Here is a 25437-nt window from a genome sequence, read left to right as displayed (position 1 = left end):
ATCCTGCTGTTAGCATCCTGCTGCTATAATCCTGCTGTTACATCCTGCTGCTATAATCCTGCTGTTACATCCTGCTGCTATAATCCTGCTGTTATAGCGTCCTGCTGCTATAATCCTGCCCTTAGCATCCTGCTGATATAATTCTGCTGTTATCATCCTGCTGCTATAATCCTGCTGTTGCATCCTGCTGTTGTCATCCTGCTGCTATAATTCTGCTATTATCATGCTTCTATTATCCTGCTTCTATAATCCTGCTGCTGTTATCCTGCTATTAACATCCTGCTGCTATTACCCTGCTATTACATCCTGCTGCTATTATCCTGCTATTAACATCCTGCTGCTATTATCCTGCTGTTATCATCCTGCTGCTGCAATCCTGCTATTAGCATCATGCTGCTATTATCCTGCTATTAACATCCTGCTGCTATTATCCTGCCATTAACATCCTGCTGCTATAATCCTGCTGCTATTATCCTGCTATTAACATCCTGCTGCTATAATCCTGCTGTTAACATCCTGCTGCTATAATCCTGCAATTTTTATCCTGCTGCTATAATCCTGCTATTATTATCCTGCTACTATAATCCTGCTGTTATCATCCTGCTGCTATAATCCTGCTGCTATTATCCTGCTATTAACATCCTGCTGCTATAATCCTGCTGCTATTATCCTGCTGCTATAATCCTGCTGTTAACATCCTGCTGCTATAATCCTGCTGTTATCATCCTGCTGCTATCATCCTGCTATTATTATCCTGCTACTATAATCCTGCTGTTAACATCCTGCTGCTATAATCCTGCTGCTATTGTCCTGCTATTAACATCCTGCTGCTATAATCCTGCTGTTATCATCCTGCTGCTATAATCCTGCTGTTATCATCCTGCTGCTATAATCCTGCTGTTATCATCCTGCTGCTATCATCCTGCTGCTATAATCCTGCTGTTAGCGTCCTGCTGCTATAATCCTGCTGCTATAATCCTGCTGTTAGCGTCCTGCTGCTATAATCCTGCTGTTAGCTTCCTGCTGCTATAATCCTGCTGTTAGCGTCCTGCTGCTATAATCCTGCTGTTAGCTTCCTGCTGCTTATAATCCTGCTGTTATCTTCCTGCTGCTATTATCCTGCTATTAACATCCTGCTGCTATAATCCTGCTGTTAACATCCTGCTGTATAATCCTGCTGTTATCATCCTGCTGCTATAATCCTGCTATTATTATCCTGCTACTATAATCCTGCTGTTAGCATCCTGCTGCTATAATCCTGCCATTAACATCCTGCTGCTATTATCCTGCTATTAACATCCTGCTGCTATAATCCTGCTGTTAACATCCTGCTGCTATTATCCTGCTGTTATCATCCTGCTGCTATCATCCTGCTATTATTATCCTGCTACTATAATCCTGCTGTTAGCATCCTGCTGCTATAATCCTGCTGCTATTATCCTGCTATTAACATCCTGCTGCTATAATCCTGCTGTTATCATCCTGCTGCTATAATCCTGCTGTTATCATCCTGCTGCTACAATCCAGCTGTTAGCATCCTGCTGCTATAATCCTGCTGCTACAATCCTGCTGCTATAATCCTGCTGTTAGCGTCCTGCTGCTATAATCCTGCTGTTAGCGTCCTGCTGCTATAATCCTGCTGTTAGCTTCCTGCTGCTATAATCCTGCTGTTATCTTCCTGCTGCTATAATCCTGCTGTTAGCATCCTGCTGCTATAATCCTGCTGTTAGCGTCCTGCTGCTATAATCCTGCTGTTAGCTTCCTGCTGCTATAATCCTGCTGTTAGCTTCCTGCTGCTATAATCCTGCTGTTATCTTCCTGCTGCTATAATCCAGCTGTTAGCTTCCTGCTGTATAATCTTGCTGTTATCTTCCTGCTGCTATAATCCAGCTGTTAGCTTCCTGCTGTATAATCCTGCTGTTAGCTTCCTGCTGCTATAATCCAGCTGTTAGCTTCCTGCTGCTATAATTCTGCTGTTTTCATCCTGCTGCTATAATTCTGCTGTTTTCATCCTGCTGCTATAATTCTTCTGTTATCATCCTGCTGCCATAATCCTGCTGTTAGCGTACAGCTAGTGGTTGTTTTGGTTATATTGTAGCCCTATTAGTGTGCTGGCTCTTTCATTTACGGTGACTGGAAAGTACCCAGTGTTACCACAGGGTTTCTGTACATTTCCTGTGAATACCAAGGCACATGGGACTGTAGAATAATACTGTATTCATGTATTAAGCCAAGAGAACTTGTCCCCTGTCCCCAGGTGGAGAGGAAGCTAAAGTTAAGCAGGTGTCTGGAGGAGAAGGGCTTCAATGACCCTCATAATACTCGTAACAGTGTTTCCATTGGTGTTCTCTCAGCTGGAGCTGTAATAGTGGCTGTTGCCAAATTCTTCTCAGGTACCGTTGCGCTGATATTGTGAAGTGAACAAGAACAATTGGGATCCAGGCTACCCAGACACAACATTTTGAGTCACTTGTCACGTATAAAGTCACATTTAGATTAAGGCTTTGACGGTACCAGTATCACAATATCTTTCCCATGGCAAAAATGAAAATACAAAGTGTAGCAAACTCTTTGTTCCTTTAAAAACTTGCCGTATGTAAAATAGTGTGTGCTATAGGTTGAAACATGTTTTTTTGAGGACTCTTAATGTTTACAATATTAGGGCTTTCTAAAGAAGTTAATTCCGCTTTGTCTTGCCACTATACTAATCAGTATAATAACTAGTAACTAACGATACTAATCAGTATAATAACTAGTAACTAACGATACTAATCAGTATAATAACTAGTAACTAACGATACTAACCAGTATAATAACTAGTAACTAATGATACTAACCAGTATAATAACTAGTAACTAACGATACTAATCAGTATAATAACTAGTAACTAACGATACTAATCAGTATAATAACTAGTAACTAACGATACTAATCAGTATAATAACTAGTAACTAACGATACTAATCAGTATAATAACTAGTAACTAACGATACTAATCAGTATAATAACTAGTAACTAACTATACTAATCAGTATAATAACTAGTAACTAACGATACTAATCAGTATAATAACTAGTAACTAACGATACTAATCAGTATAATAACTAGTAACTAACGATACTAATCAGTATAATAACTAGTAACTGACGATACTAATCAGTATAATAACTAGTAACTGACGATACTAATCAGTATAATAACTAGTAACTGACGATACTAATCAGTATAATAACTAGTAACTGACGATACTAATCAGTATAATAACTAGTAACTGACGATACTAATCAGTATAATAACTAGTAACTGACGATACTAATCAGTATAATAACTAGTAACTGACGATACTAATCAGTATAATAACTAGTAACTAACGATACTAATCAGTATAATAACTAGTAACTAACGATACTAATCAGTATAATAACTAGTAACTAACGATACTAATCAGTATAATAACTAGTAACTAACGATACTAATCAGTATAATAACTAGTAACTAACGATACTAATCAGTATAATAACTAGTAACTAACGATACTAATCAGTATAATAACTAGTAACTAACGATTCTAATCAGTATAATAACTAGTAACTAACGATACTAACCAGTATAATAACTAGTAACTAACGATACTAATCAGTATAATAACTAGTAACTAACGATACTAATCAGTATAATAACTAGTAACTAACGATTCTAATCAGTATAATAACTAGTAACTAACGATACTAACCAGTATAATAACTAGTAACTAACGATACTAATCAGTATAATAACTAGTAACTAACGATACTAATCAGTATAATAACTAGTAACTAATGATACTAATCAGTATAATAACTAGTAACTAACGATACTAATCAGTATAATAACTAGTAACTAACGATACTAATCAGTATAATAACTAGTAACTAACGATACTAATCAGTATAATAACTAGTAATTAACGATACTAATCAGTATAATAACTAGTAACTAACGATACTAATCAGTATAATAACTAGTAACTAACGATACTAATCAGTATAATAACTAGTAACTAACGATACTAACCAGTATAATAACTAGTAACTAACGATACTAATCAGTATAATAACTAGTAACTAACGATACTAACCAGTATAATAACTAGTAACTAACGATACTAATCAGTATAATAACTAGTAACTAACGATACTAATCAGTATAATAACTAGTAACTAACGATACTAATCAGTATAATAACTAGTAACTAACGATACTAATCAGTATAATAACTAGTAACTAACGATACTAATCAGTATAATAACTAGTAACTAACGATACTAATCAGTATAATAACTAGTAACTAACGATACTAACCAGTATAATAACTAGTAACTAACGATACTAATCAGTATAATAACTAGTAACTAACGATACTAATCAGTATAATAACTAGTAACTAACGATACTAATCAGTATAATAACTAGTAACTAACGATACTAATCAGTATAATAACTAGTAACTAACGATACTAATCAGTATAATAACTAGTAACTAACGATACTAATCAGTATAATAACTAGTAACTAACGATACTAATCAGTATAATAACTAGTAACTAACGATACTAATCAGTATAATAACTAGTAACTAACGATACTAATCAGTATAATAACTAGTAACTAACGATACTAATCAGTATAATAACTAGTAACTGACGATACTAATCAGTATAATAACTAGTAACTGACGATACTAATCAGTATAATAACTAGTAACTGACGATACTAATCAGTATAATAACTAGTAACTGACGATACTAATCAGTATAATAACTAGTAACTGACGATACTAATCAGTATAATAACTAGTAACTAACGATACTAATCAGTATAATAACTAGTAACTAACGATACTAATCAGTATAATAACTAGTAACTAACGATACTAATCAGTATAATAACTAGTAACTAACGATACTAATCAGTATAATAACTAGTAACTAACGATACTAATCAGTATAATAACTAGTAACTAACGATACTAATCAGTATAATAACTAGTAACTAACGATACTAATCAGTATAATAACTAGTAACTAACGATTCTAATCAGTATAATAACTAGTAACTAACGATACTAACCAGTATAATAACTAGTAACTAACGATACTAATCAGTATAATAACTAGTAACTAACGATACTAATCAGTATAATAACTAGTAATTAACGCTACTAATCAGTATAATAACTAGTAACTAACGATACTAATCAGTATAATAACTAGTAACTAACGATACTAATCAGTATAATAACTAGTAACTAACGATACTAACCAGTATAATAACTAGTAACTAACGATACTAATCAGTATAATAACTAGTAACTAACGATACTAATCAGTATAATAACTAGTAACTAACGATACTATTCAGTATAATAACTAGTAACTAACGATACTAATCAGTATAATAACTAGTAACTAACGATACTAATCAGTATAATAACTAGTAACTAACGATACTAATCAGTATAATAACTAGTAACTAACGATACTAATCAGTATAATAACTAGTAACTAACGATACTAATCAGTATAATAACTAGTAACTAACGATACTAATCAGTATAATAACTAGTAACTAACGATACTAATCAGTATAATAACTAGTAACTAACGATACTAACCAGTATAATAACTAGTAACTAACAATACTAACCAGTATAATAACTAGTAACTAACGATACTAACCAGTATAATAACTAGTAATTAACGATACTAACGGGCCTAATTTAGATACAGTAAAATAAATGTTTAGGAAAAACCAGCAAATAGCGTCGTAAGTACAGTATTGTGTGAGGCATTCTATACACATACTATGTATTTCCAGCGCAGCAGTCCAGTGGTTTTACTCCTGTTTTTATACAAAACCTGGGAGAGGGATTCCTTCAGTAACAGAAGCAGCATGGAGTCCTCACATTTTAGTCCTCATAGGGATTAAGCCATGTGGTTGAGTTGTGACTCTGCCATACCCGAAACACAGCTACCATGACAGGATGTGGCCAGAGAGGGTGTCTGTCTGGAATAGACTACACTCTCAGACAATAAAGTTTCCAAAAAGGTTATTTGCAGTGGTGTAAAGTACTTAAGTAAAAATACTCTAAAGTACTACATAAGTCGTGTTTTGGGGGTATCTGTACTTTACTTTACTATTTTTGATTACTTTTACTTCATTACATTCCTTAAGAAAATAATGTACTATTTCCTCCATACATTTTCCTTGACACCAAAAAGTACTCGTTACATTTTGAATGCTTAGCAGGACAGGAAAATAGTCAAATTCACACACATATCAACCGAAAGTCCCTGGTCATCCCTGCTGCCTCTAATCTGGCAAACTCACTAAACACACATGCTAAGTTTGTAAATTATGTCAATGTTGGAGTGTGCCCATGGATTTCCGTAAATAAACAAATACAAATAAAAGGATGCCATCTGGTTTATATAATATAAGGAATTTTAAATGATTTATACTTTTAGTTTTGATACATAAGTATATTTTAAACAAAATACTTTTAGACTTTTACTCAAGTATAATTTTCCTGGGTTCCATGTAGAACTTTCTGTGGGAAGGGTTCTACATGGAACCCAAAAGGGTTCTACTTGGAACCAAAAGGTTTCTACCTGGAACCAAAAAGGGTACTGAGGCTGATGCCCTGCAGGTGTTTGTAAATGCATATACACACACTCACATTCAAATAAACACATACAAGAACACACACATACATGTAATAGTGGCAGACATGCTCACAAACATATACAGTTGGCATTGCTGTTCTGATTTTAGTTGTCCTTGATGTCCTTTTGTTTTCTTCTGGCTTTTCCTTTTTTCTCTTTGGTTCATTCTCTTGGTTGTTGGTGCATTGGGGGGTTCTTGGGGGTGGGGGTTCATTCTCTTGGTTGTTGGTGCATTGGGGGGTTCTTGGGGGTGGGGGTTCATTCTCTTGGTTGTTGGTGCATTGGGGGGTTCTTGGGGGTGGAGGTTCATTCTCTTGGTTGTTGGTGCATTGGGGGGTTCTTGGGGGTGGGGGTTCATTCTCTTGGTTGTTGGTGCATTGAGGGGTTCTTGGGGGTGGGGGTTCATTATCTTGGTTGTTGGTGCATTGGGGGGTTCTTGGGGGTGGGGGTTCATTCTCTTGGTTGTTGGTGCATTGGGGGGTTCTTGGGGGGGGGGGTTCATTCTCTTGGTTGTTGGTGCATTGAGGGGTTCTTGGGGGTGGGGGTTCATTCTCTTGGTTGTTGGTGCATTGAGGGGTTCTTGGGGGGTGGGGATTCATTCTCTTGGTTGTTGGTGCATTGGGGGTTCTTGGGGGTGGGGGTTCATTCTCTTGGTTGTTGGTGCATTGGGGGTTCTTGGGGGTGGGGGTTCATTCTCTTGGTTGTTGGTGCATTGGGGGTTCATTCTCTTGGTTGTTGGTGCATTTGGGGTTCTTGGGGGTGGGGGTTCATTCTCTTGGTTGTTAGTGCATTGTGGGTTCTTGGGGGTGGGGGTTCATTCTCTTGGTTGTTGGTGCATTGGGGGTTCTTGGGGGTGGGGAATGGAATTAATTTATTTTATATTTATATTATTTTATATTTATATATATTTTTATATATATTTATTTATAATTAAAAAAAATCTTCCTGGGGGACTGTGGGAGGAGTCTCGAATGGTTGAGGGACAGCTATTTGGGGAACTGTGGGGGGGATCTTGCAAGGGTTCATGTTTTTTGGCCTGGTGGTAGATCTGTTAACGTGCCCTTGAGCAAGGCATTGACCCCGGATGCTTCTGTGTGTCGCTCTGAATGGGAATCTGTTGGATGACTGGTGTGGTGTTGTTGTTGAGCGGCTTCACTGCAAATATATTGTATGTTTTGAATATTCAATACATAAATAACAAAACATTTAAAAAAGGGTACTTCAAAGGGTTCACCTAGGAACCCTTTAGGGTTCTAGATAGCACCTTTATTCTAACAGTGTAGTGTGTGTGCCTGCATGCCAGAGTCGTGGTCGTATGGTTCTAACCACGGGAAAAGCCAGAGTCGTGGTCATATGGTTCTAACCACGGGTAATGCCAGAGTCGTGGTCGTATGGTTCTAACCACGGGTAATGCCAGAGTCGTGGTCGTATGGTTCTAACCACGGGAAATGCCAGAGTCGTGGTCATATGGTTCTAACCACAGGAAATGCCAGAGTCGTGGTCATATGGTTCTAACCACGGGAAATGCCAGAGTCGTGGTCATATGGTTCTAACCACGGGAAATGCCAGAGTCGTGGTCGTATGGGCCGCATGGTAGCAGTTCACCAGTGACATAGGATGTAGGGCTTTTTGTTCTCTGAGCATTGGCTGCTTGTTTGTGTGTGTGTGTGTGTGTGTGTGTGTGTGTGTGTGTGTGTGTACCTGCGGTTCTTAGATGTCAGGATACCAACAGTGTAGACCCTAGTCTCCAACCCACCATACAGACTCCATCTGCTGACCAAGCATCTCTTTGTAGAATCTCTCTCTTTCTCACTCTCTCACTTTCTCTCTCTCGCTCTCTCTTTTATCTCTTCTTCTCTCTTTCTACCCTCCCTCTCTCTCATCTGTCCCAAAGCCTTTCTCCTCTCTGTCGATGTCCACCCCTTTAAACTCTCTCAGTGGTGAAAACACAAAATCGATAGGAGGTATAGATTAGTAATGTTTGTTTTGAGGGAGAAATTGAATTGTTGTGGGTTTCTCTGTCTGGTGTTGGTGAGTATGTATGAGATCCCTTTTTCTTCTAGTCACACCTCCTTTTGGCAGGATGAGGGGATGGGGAGTGGAGGAGGGGGGAGGACTGTGTGTGTGTGAGTCACAGTCATTGACTCTGAACTGCTGTTCTGTGTCTGGATCTGTGTTACGTATACATGGTAATCATACGTATGTAATGAAGGATAACCTGAACAAGAGCGAGCTATAGCCTTTTATGCGCCATGCTAATAATGTAGTACGTGGGAAACTGTCTAGGAAATTCATCCCTCTCAGAGCAATGTGTGTTTTTCTCCTCAGCAGCTTCTACGTGATATCATTTCACCAGTGGGCCTGATTTCCCATGATTCTAGATGGAAGTTCAGTCATCCAGAGCTTCTGTGATTGGATGAGAGTGAGCAGACTGTTGGTTTTGGGCCAATAGAATGCTAGAACAAGGTTTAGTTAACTTCTATGGCCTCTTTAGAATGGTGTGAGGCAGACCAGGCAGTCTGGCAGTGGAACAGAATGCTCTACAATCAATGGAAGTCTATTCAAGATGCACGATTATACAGCAGAAATCAGTGAGTATTGGGTTTTCTGTTGATTCTGCTGTTTAAAGCGTGGCATATCCTCTTTGGTAACAAGATACCCCCACAGTTGAGCTGTGCTGTGTGTGGATTCTTGGCTCATAGAGAATGCTCTCTAGTGCACTTTGTGCTATCACAAAGTGTGTGTGTGTGTGTGTGTGGGTGTGCACCTTGCATAGCCCTCAGCCAGAGAGGGAAAGGGAGAATGAATGTGTCTGGGCTACCTGAAGCTGTAATGTTATGGTGGTGACACTCCTCTCTGCCTATTAACTGTCTGGAAACAGACCAGGGAGCGATAGGGATGTCAGACAGAGAGGGGGGGGGGGGGGGAGAAGCATACAGAGTGAGAGAGGAGAGGGAGAGAGTGGAGAGGGAGAGAGATAGAGAGAGAGGGGGAGAATGAGAGAGAGACAGAGAGATAGGGGGAGATGGAGAGAAAGAGGGGGAGAGGGAGAGAAAGACAGAGAGGGGAGAGTGAGAGAGATAAAGAGAGAGAGAGCAATGAGATTATTACTAACATTTCAGAGGGAGAGTGAAAGACATGAAAAGAGGAAAAGGTCAGAGATGGGGAAAGAGAAGATCAAGACATTGAGGAGAGAATTGCTAGGATAAAAGAAGAGGGTGAGAGAGAGAAGGAAAGGGTGAGAGAGAGAAGGAAAGGGTGAGAGAGAGAAGGAAAGGGTGAGAGAGAGAGAAGGAAAGGGTGAGAGAGAAGGAAAGGGTGAGAGAGAAGGAAAGGGTGAGAGAGAGAAGGAAAGGGTGAGAGAGAGAAGGAAAGGGTGAGAGAGAGAAGGTAAAGGGTGAGAGAGAGAAGGAAAGAGGTGAGAGAGAGAGAGGTGAGAGAGAGAAGGAAAGGGTGAACAAAGTGTATAAAAGAAAGAGACTGTAAGGAATTGATGTCTAGTGGGGAGAGAGAGAGATCAAGTGAGAGGACAACTATTGGGGCCAGCTGTTACACACACACACACACACACACACACACACACACACACACACACACCACACACACACACACACACACACACCACACACACACACACACACACACACACACACACACACACACACTACTGTAGGAAATACACACACACACACACACACACACACACACACACACACACACACACACACACACACACACACACACACACACACACACACACACACACACACACACACACACACTACTGTAGGAAATACACAGACACACACACACACACACACTATTGTAGGACATACACACACTACTGTAGGAAATACACACACACACATTACTGTAGGGCACACACACACAGTATTGTAGGACACACACACACACACACTACTGTAGGAAATACACACACACACACACACACACACACACACACACACACACACACACACACACACACACACACACACACACACACTACTGTAGGAAATACACAGACACACACACACACACACACACACACTATTGTAGGACATACACACACTACTGTAGGAAATACACACACACACTACTGTAGGAAATACACACACACACACTACTGTAGGAAATACACACAAACACACACACACACACTACTGTAGGAAATACACACAAACACACACACACACACACACACCACAGCAACACAGAGAGGAACCATTTCTTGTCCCTCTCACACATAGGAGCCATTGTGTCAGACACACAGACAGTTCACTCCCAACCACAGCAAAGAGCAGATCTACAACAAAATGCATGTCAACATACATACAGTACATAGTCATATGTAGATCTGCTGTTTATACAGGACAGTCAGTCATTCCAGCCCATGTCTGTTATATGCATAATGAGTGTCTGTGTGCGTGTGTGTGTGTGTGTGTAGTACTCAGGGGAAGTGGTAGCAGGCGGGCGTAGCTAGGCGAACACAGAGGTTATTTGAGATCATTAGGCAGCTGGCAATTCTCCTGGGGCCTGACTATTTTGTCCTCCACCCCTATTCTCTCCTCTCTTCTCCTCCCCTCTCCTCCTCTCTTCTCTTCTCCCCTCTCTTCTCCTCCCCTCTGCTCCTCTCTTCTCCCCTCTCTTGTCCTCCCCTCCCCTCTGCTCCTCTCTTCTCCCCTCTCTTGTCCTCCCCTCTGCTCCTCTCTTCTCCCCTCTCTTCTCCTCCCCTCTGCTCCTCTCTTCTCCCCTCTCTTGTCCTCCCCTCTGCTCCTCTCTTCTACTCTCTTGTCCTCCCCTCTGCTCCTCTCTTCTAATCTTGTCCTCCTCTCTGCTCCTCTCTTCTCCCCTCTCTTGTCCTCCCCTCTGCTCCTCTCTTCTCCCCTCTCTTGTCCTCCCCTCTGCTCCTCTCTTCTCCCCTCTCTTCTCCTCCCCTCTGCTCCTCTCTTCTCCCCTCTCTTCTCCTCCCCTCTGCTCCTCTCTTCTACTCTCTTGTCCTCCCCTCTGCTCCTCTCTTCTACTCTTGTCCTCCTCTCTGCTCCTCTCTTCTCCTCTCTTCTCCTCCCCTCTGCTCCCCTTTTCTCCCCTCTCTTGTCCTCCTCTCTGATCATACCTTCCCTTTGCTCCTCTCTTCTCCCCTCTCTTGTCCTCCTCCCCTCTGCTCCTCTCTTCTCCCCTCTCTTGTCCTCCCCTCTGCTCCTCTCTTCTCCCCTCTCTTGTCCTCCTCCCCTCTGCTCCTCTCTTCTCCCCTCTCTTCTCCTCCCCTCTGCTCCTCTCTTCTGCCCTCTCTTGTCCTCCTCTATTCTCCCCTCTCTTCTCCTCCCCTCTGCTCCTCTCTTCTCCTCCCGTCTGCTCCTCTCATCTCCTCTCTTCTCCTCCCCTCTGCTCCTCTTTTCTCCTCTCTTCTCCTCCCCTCTGCTCCTGTCTTCTCCTCTCTTCTCCTCCCCTCTCTTGTCCTCCTCTCTGCTCCTCTCTTCTCCTCTCTTGTCCTCCCCTCTGCTCCTCTCTTCTCCTCTCTCCTCCTCTCTGCTCCTCTCTTCTCCCCTCTCTTGTCCTCCTCTCTGATCATACCTTCCCTTTGCTCTTGTCCATTCTTCTCTCATCTCCTTTTTTCTCTGTATCCAGTGAGGTTGAACAATGTGCAGCTGCAGTTTAGACAGCTGGGAGGGTGGTTTGTGCACGAGTGAGTGCTTGTGTTTGTGTGTATGTGTTTGCCAGTCTCATGTGGGTGATGGGGATTCACAGAGAAACTAGGCATTGTTTTGACAAACTTATTGAGTGTATGTGTGTGTGTGTTTTAGCTCTATCTTTCTATTTATACTTACATGTGTTCTTGTGTACGTGTTTAGTTTCATCGGGAAAGAGGCTGGATGCTGGTAGTAGCTAAGACAAGTGGGTCTTATTTCCATAGCAACGGGAACATATCTTACCCATGAGCGAAATTCATTAATTATGCCTCTTTTTACAAGAGACCTTTATTTTCCAAGACAGGAATTAAAATTCACGCTCAATTTCCTCTCAGCTCAAGAACTGCACCGTCTGACTGAATCACCTCTCCTGCTGCAAGGGAGACATCTAATAGGCCAATGTTCCTGAGGAATATTAACACAACCCTTTACACTTAATCTGAGTTGTGTGTGCGTCCGTTTGTTGGGAGGGGTGTGTGTGTGTGTGTGTGTGTGTGTGTGTGTGTGTGTGTGTGTGTGTGTGTGTGTGTGTGTGTGTGTGTGTGTGTGTGTGTGTGTGTGTGTGTGTGTGTGTGTGTGTGTGTGTGTGTGTGTGCGTGCGCGCGTGCGTGCGTGAACAATAAGTTAGACAGCCATCATTGAGAGAGCTGTTTATGCCAGAAGAATGTCTTCATTTTCCCTGTATCATTGCCATGGAAGAGTACATGTAATCCATCTACCTTTTCTCATGTTTACAGAGAGTGATTGAGGGCTGAGCAAAATCTCTGCCCTAACAGGTGTTTCGGTATGAATAATAATGACTCTTACACTTCTGTAATTCTTTCAGACAGACATAGGCCCTGATCTAGATGGGAGTTCTCTGTTAATAGTACAATCAAGGCCTGTATATTTGTCTCAGGACTGATAAAACAGTGGACGTTGAAAGGTGACTAGATGTATTTGTTGGGATCTTTAGAATGGGACTAGCCTGGGACATTAGTTGGGATCTTTAGAATGGGACTAGCCTGGGACATTAGTTGGGATCTTTAGAATGGGACTAGCCTGGGACATTAGTTGGGATCTTTAGAATGGGACTAGCCTGGGACATTAGTTGGGATCTTTAGAATGGGACTAGCCGGGGACATTAGTTGGGATCTTTAGAATGGGACTAGCCTGGGACATTAGTTGGGATCTTTAGAATGGGACTAGCCTGGGACATTAGTTGGGATCTTTAGAATGGGACTAGCCTGGGACATTAGTTGGGATCTTTAGAATGGGACTGTCCTGGGACATTAGTTGGGATCTTTAGAATGGGACTAGCCTGGGACATTAGTTGGGATCTTTAGAATGGGACTAGCCTGGGACATTAGTTGGGATCTTTAGAATGGGACTAGCCGGGGACATTAGTTGGGAGCTTTAGAATGGGACTAGCCTGGGACATTAGTTGGGATCTTTAGAATGGGACTAGCCTGGGACATTAGTTGGGATCTTTAGAATGGGACTATCCTGGGACATTAGTTGGGATCTTTAGAATGGGACTAGCCTGGGACATTAGTTGGGATCTTTAGAATGGGACTAGCCTGGGACATTAGTTGGGATCTTTAGAATGGGACTAGCCTGGGACATTAGTTGGGATGTTTAGAATGGGACTAGCCTGGGACATTAGTTGGGATCTTTAGAATGGGACATTAGAATGGGACATTAGTTGGGATCTTTAGAATGGGACTAGCCTGAGACATTAGTTGGGATCTTTAGAATGGGACTAGCCTGGGACATTAGTTGGGATCTTTAGAATGGGACTAGCCTGGGACATTAGTTGGGATCTTTAGAATGGGACATTAGAATGGGACATTAGTTGGGATCTTTAGAATGGGACTAGCCTGGGACATTAGAATGGGACTAGCCTGGGACATTAGAATGGGATTTTTAGAATGGGACTAGCCTGGGACATTAGAATGGGACTAGCCTGGGACATTAGAATGGGACTAGCCTGGGACATTAGAATGGGACTAGCCTGGGACATTAGAATGGGACTAGCCTGGGACATTAGAATGGGACTAGCCTGGGACATTAGTTGGGACATTAGAATGGGACTAGCCTGGGACATTAGAATGGGACTAGCCTGGGACATTAGTTGGGACATTAGAATGGGACTAGCCTGGGACATTAGAATGGGACTAGCCTGGGACTTTAGAATGGGACTAGCCTGGGACATTAGTTGGGACATTAGAATGGGATTAGAATGGGACTAGCCTGGGACATTAGAATGGGACTAGCCTGGGACATTCGTTGGGACATTAGAATGGGACTAGCCTGGGACATTAGAATGGGACTAGCCTGGGACATTAGAATGGGACTAGCCTGGGACATTAGTTGGGACATTAGAATGGGACTAGCCTGGGACATTAGAATGGGACTAGCCTGGGACATTAGAATGGGACTAGCCTGGGACATTAGTTGGGACATTAGAATGGGACTAGCCTGGGACATTAGAATGGGACTAGCCTGGGACATTAGTTGGGACATTAGAATGGGACTAGCCTGGGACATTAGAATGGGACTAGCCTGGGACATTAGAATGGGACTAGCCTGGGACATTAGTTGGGACATTAGAATGGGACTAGCCTGGGACATTAGAATGGGACTAGCCTGGGACATTAGAATGGGTCTAGCCTGGGACATTAGAATGGGACTAGCCTGGGACATTAGTTGGGACATTAGAATGGGACTAGCCTGGGACATTAGTTGGGACATTAGAATGGGACTAGCCTGGGACATTAGAATGGGACTAGCCTGGGACATTAGAATGGGACTAGCCTGGGACATTAGTTGGGACATTAGAATGGGACTAGCCTGGGACATTAGAATGGGACTAGCCTGGGACATTAGTTGGGATCTTTAGAATGGGACTAGCCTGGGACATTAGTTGGGATCTTTAGAATGGGACTAGCCTGGGACATTAGTTGGGATCTTTAGAATGGGACTATCCTGGGACATTAGTTGGGATCTTTAGAATGGGACTAGCCTGGGACATTAGTTGGGATCTTTAGAATGGGACTAGCCTGGGACATTAGTTGGGATCTTTAGAATGGGACTAGCCTGGGACATTAGTTGGGATCTTTAGAATGGGACTAGCCTGGGACATTAGTTGGGATCTTTAGAATGGGACTAGCCGGGGACATTAGTTGGTATCTTTAGAATGGGACTAGCCTGGGACATTAGTTGGGATCTTTAGAATGGGACTAGCCTGGGACATTAGTTGGGATCTTTAGAATGGGACTAGCCTGGGACATTAGTTGGGATCTTTAGAATGGGACTATCCTGGGACATTAGTTGGGATCTTTAGAATGGGACTAGCCTGGGACATTAGTTGGGATCTTTAGAATGGGACTAGCCTGGGACATTAGTTGGGATCTTTAGAATGGGACTAGCCTGGGACATTAGTTGGGATCTTTAGAATGGGACTAGCCTGGGACATTAGTTGGGATCTTTAGAATGGGACATTAGTTGGGATCTTTAGAATGGGACTAGCCTGGGACATTAGTTGGGATCTTTAGAATGGGACTAGCCTGGGACATTAGTTGGGATCTTTAGAATGGGACTAGCCTGGGACATTAGTTGGGATCTTTAGAATGGGACATTAGAATGGGACATTAGTTGGGATCTTTAGAATGGGACATTAGTTGGGATCTTTAGAATGGGACTAGCCTGGGACATTAGAATGGGACTAGCCTGGGACATTAGAATGGGATTTTTAGAATGGGACTAGCCTGGGACATTAGAATGGGACTAGCCTGGGACATTAGAATGGGACTAGCCTGGGACATTAGAATGGGACTAGCTTGGGACATTAGAATGGGACTAGTCTGGGACATTAGAATGGGACTAGCCTGGGACATTAGTTGGGACATTAGAATTGGACTAGCCTGGGACATTAGAATGGGACTAGCCTGGGACATTAGTTGGGACATTAGAATGGGACTAGCCTGGGACATTAGAATGGGACTAGCCTGGGACATTAGAATGGGACTAGCCTGGGACATTAGTTGGGACATTAGAATGGGACTAGCCTGGGACATTAGAATGGGACTAGCCTGGGACATTAGAATGGGACTAGCCTGGGACATTAGAATGGGACTAGCCTGGGACATTAGTTGGGACATTAGAATGGGACTAGCCTGGGACATTAGAATGGGACTAGCCTGGGACATTAGAATGGGACTAGCCTGGGACAGTAGTTGGGACATTAGAGTGGGACTAGCCTGGGACATTAGTTGGGACATTAGAATGGGACTAGCCTGGGACATTAGAATGGGACTATCCTGGGACATTAGTTGGGATCTTTAGAATGGGACTAGCCTGGGACATTAGTTGGGACATTAGAATGGGACTAGCCTGGGACATTAGTTGGGACATTAGAATGGGACTAGCATGGGACATTAGTTGTAGGAACAAAGTCTTCCCTTCTCCCTCCTCTCTTCCTTTTCCTCTACATCCTCCCCTCGATCTCTTTCCCCACCCTGCCTTTCCTCACCCCCTCTATCCTCCATCACACTTTCCTCACCCCCTCTAACCTCCATCACACTTTCCTCACCCCCTCTATCCTCCATCACACTTTCCCCACCCTGCCTTTCCTCACCCCTCTATCCTCCATCACACCTTCCCCACCCTGCCTTCCCTCACCCCCTCTATCCTCCATCACACTTTCCCCACCCTGCCTTTCCTCACCCCCACTATCCTCCATCACACTTTCCCCTCGATCTCTTTCCCCACCCTGCCTTTCCTCACCCCTCTATCCTCCATCACACTTTCCTCACCCCCTCTATCCTCCATCATACTTTCCCCTCGATCTCTTTCCCCACCCTGCCTTTCCTCACCCCCTCTATCCTCCATCACACTTTCCCCCTCGATCTCTTTCCCCACCCTGCCTTTCCTCACCCCCTCTATCCTCCATCACACTTTCCCCTCGATCTCTTTCCCCACCCTGCCTTTCCTCACCCCCTCTATCCTCCATCACACTTTCCTCACCCCCTCTATCCTCCATCACACGTTCCTCACCCCCTCTATCTTCCTTCACACTTTCCTCCTATGAATGGTGGAGTTTCAGTTGGAGGTCACTGTTTAGGTCTCCCCCTTCACCTCTGACCCCCCCCCTCCCCTCAAACTGTAGTGTAATGGAGTGGAGGGCTGATAGAGAAGAGATGTAATTGTGGGAGAGATGGAAAGAGGTAAGGTGGAGGCCTGCCCTCCTTACCCAGGGAGAGATGGATGGAGGGGAAGGATGGAGAGGGGATGGAGGACAATAGGAATTGAGAGGTAGAGAAAGAGAGAGTGTGTCGGTAGTGGGAAAAGAGAGATAAGGAGGAGAAAGTGGTGTAAGTTGTATAGAGAGAGGGTGGGTGGGAGCGAGGGGAGTGAGAGGGAGAGAGAGAGAGAGGGTGGGTGGGTGAGAGAGAGGGGAGTGAGAGGGAGAGAGCGATAGAAGAAAGAGAGGGAGAGAGAGAGAGGGTGGGTGAGAAAGAGGGGAGTGAGGGAGAGAGCGATAGAAGAAAGAGAGAGGGAGAGAGCGATAGAAGAAAAAGAGATGGAGAGAGAGAGTCCTCTGTGTGCTGTGTCAGAGGCTTTGGTGATTTATAGGTGATTTATTTGGATCAGCAAATGGCCTTTACATACTTATGCTGATGCACGCAGGCACGGACATGCGCACACACACACACACACACACACACACACACACACACACACACACACACACACACACACACACACACACACACACACACTAAACAGCCTTTAACCCGCTGCCACAGCTGTGCCTACACTGGTTTTTAATATATCTTGAGGTGTGACTATTGCTCTGTTGCTGAGCAGGTATAATATAATCCAAGCCAGTGAAGATTCATCTTTGTCCTTGGGACCAAGACTATCAACTGTTTTTATCTATGCTTAGTTCCACAGTAAAAATATTGACATTTGTTTGCACTTGAATGTGTTCCTAATGTGTTTTATTCTCCTCTCTGCCTGAGTTGGAAGGGAGCTGTGTGTGTTGTGAATTGAACCAGTGAAACAGGTCACAGTAATCCCAACTGTTCCCCTTTCTCTATCTCCTCCACAACTCTCTTTTTCTGTTGCAGGTCCTCCTTGTAGTGAAAGAGGGGAGGGAAAGAAGAAGGGGCGTCCCAGAGCTGAAGTGCAGGAGCTGAGGAGTATTCCTGTCAGTATCTATTATCTCCCTACTCCCTCCCTACTCCCTCCCTACTCCTCCCTACTCCCTCCCTACTCCCTCCCTACTCCCCCTACTCCTCCCTACTCCTCCCTACTCCTCCTTACTCCCTCCCTACTCCTCCCTACTCCCCCCTTACTCCCTCCCTACTCCCTCCCTACTCCATCCCTACTCCCTCCCTACTCCTCCCTACTCCCTCCCAACTCCCTCCCTATTCTCCCCTTACTCCCTCCCTACTCCCACCCTACTCTCCCTACTCCCTCCCTACTCCTCCCTACACCCTCCCTACTCTCCCCTTACTCCCTCCTACTCCCCCCTTACTCCCTCCCTACTCTCCCCTTACTCCCTCCTACTCCCTCCTACTCCCCCCTTACTCCCTCCTTACTCCCCCTACTCCCTCCCTACTCCTTCCTACTCCCCCCTTACTCCCTCCCTACTCTCCCCTTACTCCCTCCTTACTCCCTCCTACTCCCTCCTTACTCCCTCCTACTCCCACCTTACTCCCTCCCTACTCTCCCCTTACTCCCCCCTTACTACCCCTACTCCCTCCCTACTCCCCCCCTACTACCTCCTACTCCCCCATTACTCCCTCCCTACTCCCCCCTTACTCCCTCCCTACTCCCCCCTTACTCCCTCCCTACTCCCCCCTTACTCCCTCCTACTCCCCCCTTACTCCCCCTACTCCCTCCCTACTCCCCCCTTACTCCCTCCTTACTCCCTCCCTACTCCCCCCTTACTCCCTCCCTACTCTCCCCTTACTCTCTCCTTACTCCCTCCTACTCCCTCCTTACTCCCTCCTACTCCCCCCTTACTCCCTCCCTACTCCCCCCTTACTCCCTCCCTACTCCCCCCTTACTCCCCCTACTCCCTCCTACTCCCCCCTTACTCCCCCTACTCCCTCCTACTCCCCCCCTTACTCCCCCTCTCCCTCCCTACTCCCCCCTTACTCCCTCCCTACTCCCTCCCTACTCCCTCCCTACTCCCTCCCTACTCTCCCCCTACTCCCCCTCCCCTACTCCCCCCTACTCCCTGAGTGTGTGAGAAGCATGTGTATCTCATCTCTCCCCCTCTCTGCAGGCTAACATGATGGTCCAGTGGAAGGATGAGTTTAAGAGGAGGTCAAGGGTAAAGTGTCCGTGTTCAGGCTGCTGGTTGGAGTTCCCCAGCATCTACGGCCTCAAATACCACTACCAACGCTGCCAGGGGGTGAGACATGACCCTCTACTCACCCCACCGTCTCTCTCCTCCAGTGTTACACGGTATACCGAAACTTCGGTACTTGTTCGAAACTAGAACATGAAAATTGGCTCGGTACTAGAATTTTTGTTGCTTTCGGTACTTCTGTCAAACGTGTCTCACGGATCACGTCTGTCTATCAGCGCAGCCAATGTCTCCCTTACAGCGCGAGCACAACATGCCTGCTCCACTTAGCCTGCACTGGTAGTCTGGGCCGCATCGTGTTATCTCCTCACTCCTGCTCCACTTAGCCTGCACTGGGAGTCTGGGCTGCATCGTGTTATCTCCTGCTCCACTTAGCCTGCACTGGGAGTCTGGGCTGCATCATGTTATCTCCTCACTCCTGCTCCACTTAGCCTGCACTGGGAGTCTGAGCTGCATCATGTTATCTCCTCACTCCTTTTCCACTTAGCCTGCACTGGGAGTCTGGGCTGCATCATGTTATCTCCTCACTCCTGCTCCACTTAGCCTGCACTGGGAGTCTGGGCTGCATCATGTTATCTCCCCACTCCTGCTCCACTTAGCCTGCACTGGGAGTCTGGGCTACATCATGTTATCTCCCCACTCCTGCTCCACTTAGCCTGCACTGGGAGTCTGGGCTGCATCATGTTATTTCCTCACTCCTGCTCCACTTAGCCCGCACTGGGAGTCTGGGCTGCATCATGTTATCTCCTCACTCCTGCTCCACTTAGCCTGCACCGGGAGTCTGGGCTGCATCATGTTATCTCCTCACTCCTGCTCCACTTAGCCTGCACTGGGAGTCTGGGCTGCATCATGTTATCTCCTCACTCCTTTTCCACTTAGTCTGCACTGGCAGTCTGGGCTGCATCATGTTATCTCCTCACTCCTGCTCCACTTAGCCTGCACCGGGAGTCTGGGCTGCATCATGTTATCTCCTCACTCCTGCTCCACTTAGCCTGCACTGGAAGTCTGGGCTGCATCATGTTATCTCCTCACTCCTGCTCCACTTAGCCTGCACTGGAAGTCTGGGCTGCATCATGTTATCTCCTCACTCCTGCTCCACTTAGCCTGCACTGGGAGTCTGGGCTGCATCACGTTATCTTCTCACTCCTGCTCCACTTAGCCTGCACTGGGAGTCTGGGCTGCATCGTGTTATCTCCTGCTCCACTTAGCCTGCACTGGGAGTCTGTGCTGCATCATGTTATCTCCTCACTCCTGCTCCACTTAGCCTGCACTGGGAGTCTGAGCTGCATCATGTTATCTCCTCACTCCTTTTCCACTTAGCCTGCACTGGGAGTCTGGGCTGCATCATGTTATCTCCTCACTCCTGCTCCACTTAGCCTGCACTGGGAGTCTGGGCTGCATCATGTTATCTCCTCACTCCTGCTCCACTTAGCCTGCACTGGGAGTCTGGGCTGCATCATGTTATCTCCTCACTCCTGCTCCACTTAGCCTGCACTGGGAGTCTGGGCTGCATCACGTTATCTTCTCACTCCTGCTCCACTTAGCCTGCACTGGGAGTCTGGGCTGCATCGTGTTATCTCCTGCTCCACTTAGCCTGCACCGGGAGTCTGTGCTGCATCATGTTATCTCCTCACTCCTGCTCCACTTAGCCTGCACTGGGAGTCTGAGCTGCATCATGTTATCTCCTCACTCCTTTTCCACTTAGCCTGCACTGGGAGTCTGGGCTGCATCATGTTATCTCCTCAGTCCTGCTCCACTTAGCCTGCACTGGGAGTCTGGGCTGCATCATGTTATCTCCCCACTCCTGCTCCACTTAGCCTGCACTGGGAGTCTGGGCTACGTCATGTTATCTCCTCACTCCTGCTCCACTTAGCCTGCACTGGGAGTCTGGGTTGCATCATGTTATCTCCCCACTCCTGCTCCACTTAGCCTGCACTGGGAGTCTGGGCTGCATCATGTTATCTCCTCACTCCTGCTCCACTTAGCCTGCACTGGAAGTCTGCGCTGCATCATGTTATCTCCCCACTCCTGCTCCACTTAGCCTGCACTGGGAGTCTGGGCTGCATCACGTTATCTTCTCACTCCTTCTCCACTTAGCCTGCACTGGGAGTCTGGGCTGCATCGTGTTATCTCCTGCTCCACTTAGCCTGCACTGGGAGTCTGGGCTGCATCATGTTATCTCCTCACTCCTGCTCCACTTAGCCTGCACTGGGAGTCTGAGCTGCATCATGTTATCTCCTCACTCCTGCTCCACTTAGCCTGCACTGTAAGTCTGGGCTGCATCATGTTATCTCCTCACTCCTGCTCCACTTAGCCTGCACCGGGAGTCTGGGATGCATCATGTTATCTCCTCACTCCTGCTCCACTTAGCCTGCACTGGGAGTCTGAGCTACATCATGTTATCTCCTCACTCCTGCTCCACTTAGCCTGCACTGGGAGTCTGGGCTGCATCATGTTATATCCCCACTCCTGCTCCACTTAGCCTGCACTGGAAGTCTGGGCTGCATCATGTTATCTCCTCACTCCTGCTCCACTTAGCCTGCACCGGGAGTCTGGGCTACGTCATGTTATCTCCCCACTCCTGCTCCACTTAGCCTGCACTGGAAGTCTGGGCTGCATCATGTTATCTCCTCACTCACGCGGCACAGAAGTTAACACACCTGAATAATACGACCCAGCATGTAGAAATGTTGAAACTGTTAATTACTGTTAGATTGTTAAGAACAGTATAGTTGATTCATTAATGCATACATGGCTATCTCTGAAAAATGTTGAAGATGTGAAGATTCCCAACGACTGAACAGAACAGTAGCTGAGTGTATCTGTCTACATCAAGGGCCATTCTGCGACTTTGGCTAATATGCCTTCTGTTTTTGCTGTGGTATCGTGATTGTATCTAGTATCGTGATACTGAACCTGGTATCGTGACAACATTACTCTCCTCTCCCACATCGCCCCTCCTCACCTGCTCCGTGTCACCCCTGGCTTTTCCCTCTGTTGACCACTCTCAGTGCTTCGAGGGGGTCTACATATTTATTGTCAATCTGTACACCTGTTGAATTAGATTTGTCAACTTTAGACGAATCAATATCCTTCTGTTTCTTCTCTTTCTCTCTTTTACCGCCTCCCTTTTTTCTCTGTCCCCCAGGCAACCCTAGCGGAGAAGTTGAGTCATGGCTGTCCGGACTGTGAGGCGGTGTTCGCCACTAAGGTCCGGCTCCAGAAGCACAAGCTGTGGAACCACCCAGAGAGAGTTACCGTGGAGACCACGGCCGAGCCCAAACTACAGAAGACCCCCGTGAAGGGGGCCGCCAAGAAAAGGTAACCTGGGTCGGGGATCTTCACCACTGTTAACTAACCCTGTCAGCCTAGGTTTAGATTGTACCCTTGTGTCTGCTCTGTCCAGGCCTATGGAGATTACTACCCCATCGCCGGTGTTCTTCAAAGTGAAGAAGACCCAGGATGTGTCTAGTCCCTCCCAGAATGGGGAGTGTTCCCCCCAGAGGGGGGAGAGGAAACAGCACACACACCCCCAGCCTCCTCAACATCAGGCCTCCTCCTCTGACACCTCCCCCAACACTCCGGATGGCAGCGAGAGCGATGGTGAGGGGGGAAGCCTCCTCCCACTGTATCCAGATGAAGACCCTGAGAGGACAAGGCACAGTAAGATTCAAATATTATGACTAGTAGGATCTTTTGTTGCATTGTGAGGGTGCAGTCCAGTGGAAATGGGGGCCCAGTGTGTTTGACCGTTTCTTGCTCTCTGTTGTCCTCATGAGCCAGGACGGAAGCAGAAAACTCCTAAAAAGTTCACTGGAGAACAGCCCTCCATCTCTGGGACGTTCGGACTGAAAGGTAGACCCTTCTGCATTTCTCATCTCACTGCTTATCTCACTTATGCTGGAAATAGAAGTATGCTCTACTGGGTCATTGACTAGGCATTAGAGTCTGAACCTCCACAGTGTGTATTAGTGGTAGGGTGATAGTGTCCTCTCTCTCTGTTAATTTGAGGGCTGTAGAGGTGTTTCATATCCTCACTCAGTGAGCCAGTCTCGTACTCTCTTTCTCTGTTGTTGTCATCTCCCTGCCTCCTCTCTCTCTACCACTCTCTCTCTCTCTTTCTCTGTTGTTGTCATCTCCCTGCCTCCTCTCTCTCTACCTCTCTCTCTCTTTCTCTGTTGTTGTCATCTCCCTGCCTCCTCTCTCTCTACCTCTCTCTCTCTCTTTCTCTGTTGTTGTCATCTCCCTGCCTCCTCTCTCTCTACCACTCTCTCTTTCTCTGTTGTTGTCATCTCCCTGCCTCCTCTCTCTCTACCTCTCTCTCTCTTTCTCTGTTGTTGTCATCTCCCTGCCTCCTCTCTCTACCACTCTCTCTCTCTCTTTCTCTGTTGTTGTCATCTCCCTGCCTCCTCTCTCTCTACCCACTCTCTCTCTCTTTCTCTGTTGTTGTCATCTCCCTGCCTCCTCTCTCTCTACCACTCTCCTCTCTTTCTCTATTGTTCTCATCTCCCTGCCTCCTCTCTCTCTCTCTCTCTCTCTCTCTTTTTCTCTATTGTTCTCATCTCCCTGCCTCCTCTCTCTCTCTCTCTCTCTCTCTCTCCTCTCTCTCTCTCTCTCTCTCTCCTCTGTCTCTCTCTCTCTTTCTCTGTTGTTCTCATCTCCCTGCCTCCTCTCTCTCTCTCTCTCTCTTTCTCTGTTGTTGTCATCTCCCTGCCTCCTCTCTCTACCACTCTCTCTCTCTTCTCTGTTGTTGTCATCTCCCTGCCTCCTCTCTCTCTACACTCTCTCTCTCTTTCTCTGTTGTTGTCATCTCCCTGCCTCCTTTCTCTCTACCACTCTCTCTCTCTCTTTCTATTGTTCTCATCTCCCTGCCTCCTCTCTCTCTCTCTCTCTCTCTCTTTCTCTATTGTTCTCATCTCCCTGCCTCCTCTCTCTCTCTCTCTCTCTCTCTCTCTCTCTCTCTCTCTCTCTCTCTCTCTCTCTCTCGTCTCTCTCTCTCTTTCTGGCGGTTGTTCTCATTCTCCCTGCCTCCTCTCTCTCTCTCCTCGCTCTTTTCTCTGTTGTTGTCATCTCCCTGCCTCCTCTCTCTCCTTTCTCTCTCTCATCTTTCTCTGTTGTTGTCAGTCTCCCTGCACTCACCTCTCATCTCTCTCTCTCTACTCTTTCTACTGTTGTGTCATTACTCCCTGCCTCCTCTCTCTCTACCACTCTCTCTCTCTGTCTCTGTTGTTGTCATCTCCCCTGCCTCCTCGTCTCGTCCACCACTTGCTCTCTCTTTCTCTATTGGGCTGCATCTCCCTGCCTCCTCTCTCTCTACCACTCTCTCTCTTTCTCTATTGTTCTCATCTCCCTGTCTCCTCTCTCTACCACTCTCTCTCTCTTTCTCTATTGTACTCATCTCCCTGCTTCCTCTCTCTCTACCACTCTCTCTCTCTTTCTCTATTGTTCTCATCTCCCTGCCTCCTCTCTCTCTACCTCTCTCTCTCTTTCTCTGTTGTTCTCATCTCCCTGCTCCTCTCTCTCTACCTCTTCTCTCTCTCCTTTCTCTGTGTTGTCATCTCCCTGCTCCTCTCTCTCTACCATCTCTCTCTCTTTCTCTGTTGTTGTTATCTCCCTGCCTCCTCTCTCTCTACCACTCTCTCTCTTTCTCTATTGTTGTCATCTCCTGCCTCCTCTCTCT

The 25437-nt window shown here is 45.7% G+C and overlaps 1 protein-coding gene across 4 annotated transcripts in view; it reads left to right on the top strand.

Moving 5' to 3' along the window:
• Nucleotides 1–25437, top strand: part of znf512b (zinc finger protein 512B) — an 82477-nt gene that overhangs the window by 16502 nt on the left and 40538 nt on the right. For 3 of the 4 annotated variants that reach the window (XM_031803620.1, XM_031803618.1, XM_031803619.1), the window contains exons 4-8: nucleotides 18508–18587; nucleotides 19674–19802; nucleotides 22906–23078; nucleotides 23164–23420; nucleotides 23541–23612. In XM_031803620.1, coding sequence (XP_031659480.1) covers nucleotides 18508–18587; nucleotides 19674–19802; nucleotides 22906–23078; nucleotides 23164–23420; nucleotides 23541–23612 — 711 coding nt within the window. The remainder of the gene's footprint in view (nucleotides 1–18507; nucleotides 18588–19673; nucleotides 19803–22905; nucleotides 23079–23163; nucleotides 23421–23540; nucleotides 23613–25437) is intronic. The other variant, XM_031803621.1, reaches the window with a different exon arrangement.

Source organism: Oncorhynchus kisutch, linkage group LG24 (assembly GCF_002021735.2).
Source record: "Oncorhynchus kisutch isolate 150728-3 linkage group LG24, Okis_V2, whole genome shotgun sequence".
In the NCBI taxonomy this organism is placed as follows: Eukaryota; Metazoa; Chordata; class Actinopteri; order Salmoniformes; family Salmonidae; genus Oncorhynchus; species Oncorhynchus kisutch.
Note: the sequence above shows the minus strand (reverse complement) of the source record. Positions and strands in the feature narration are given on the sequence as shown.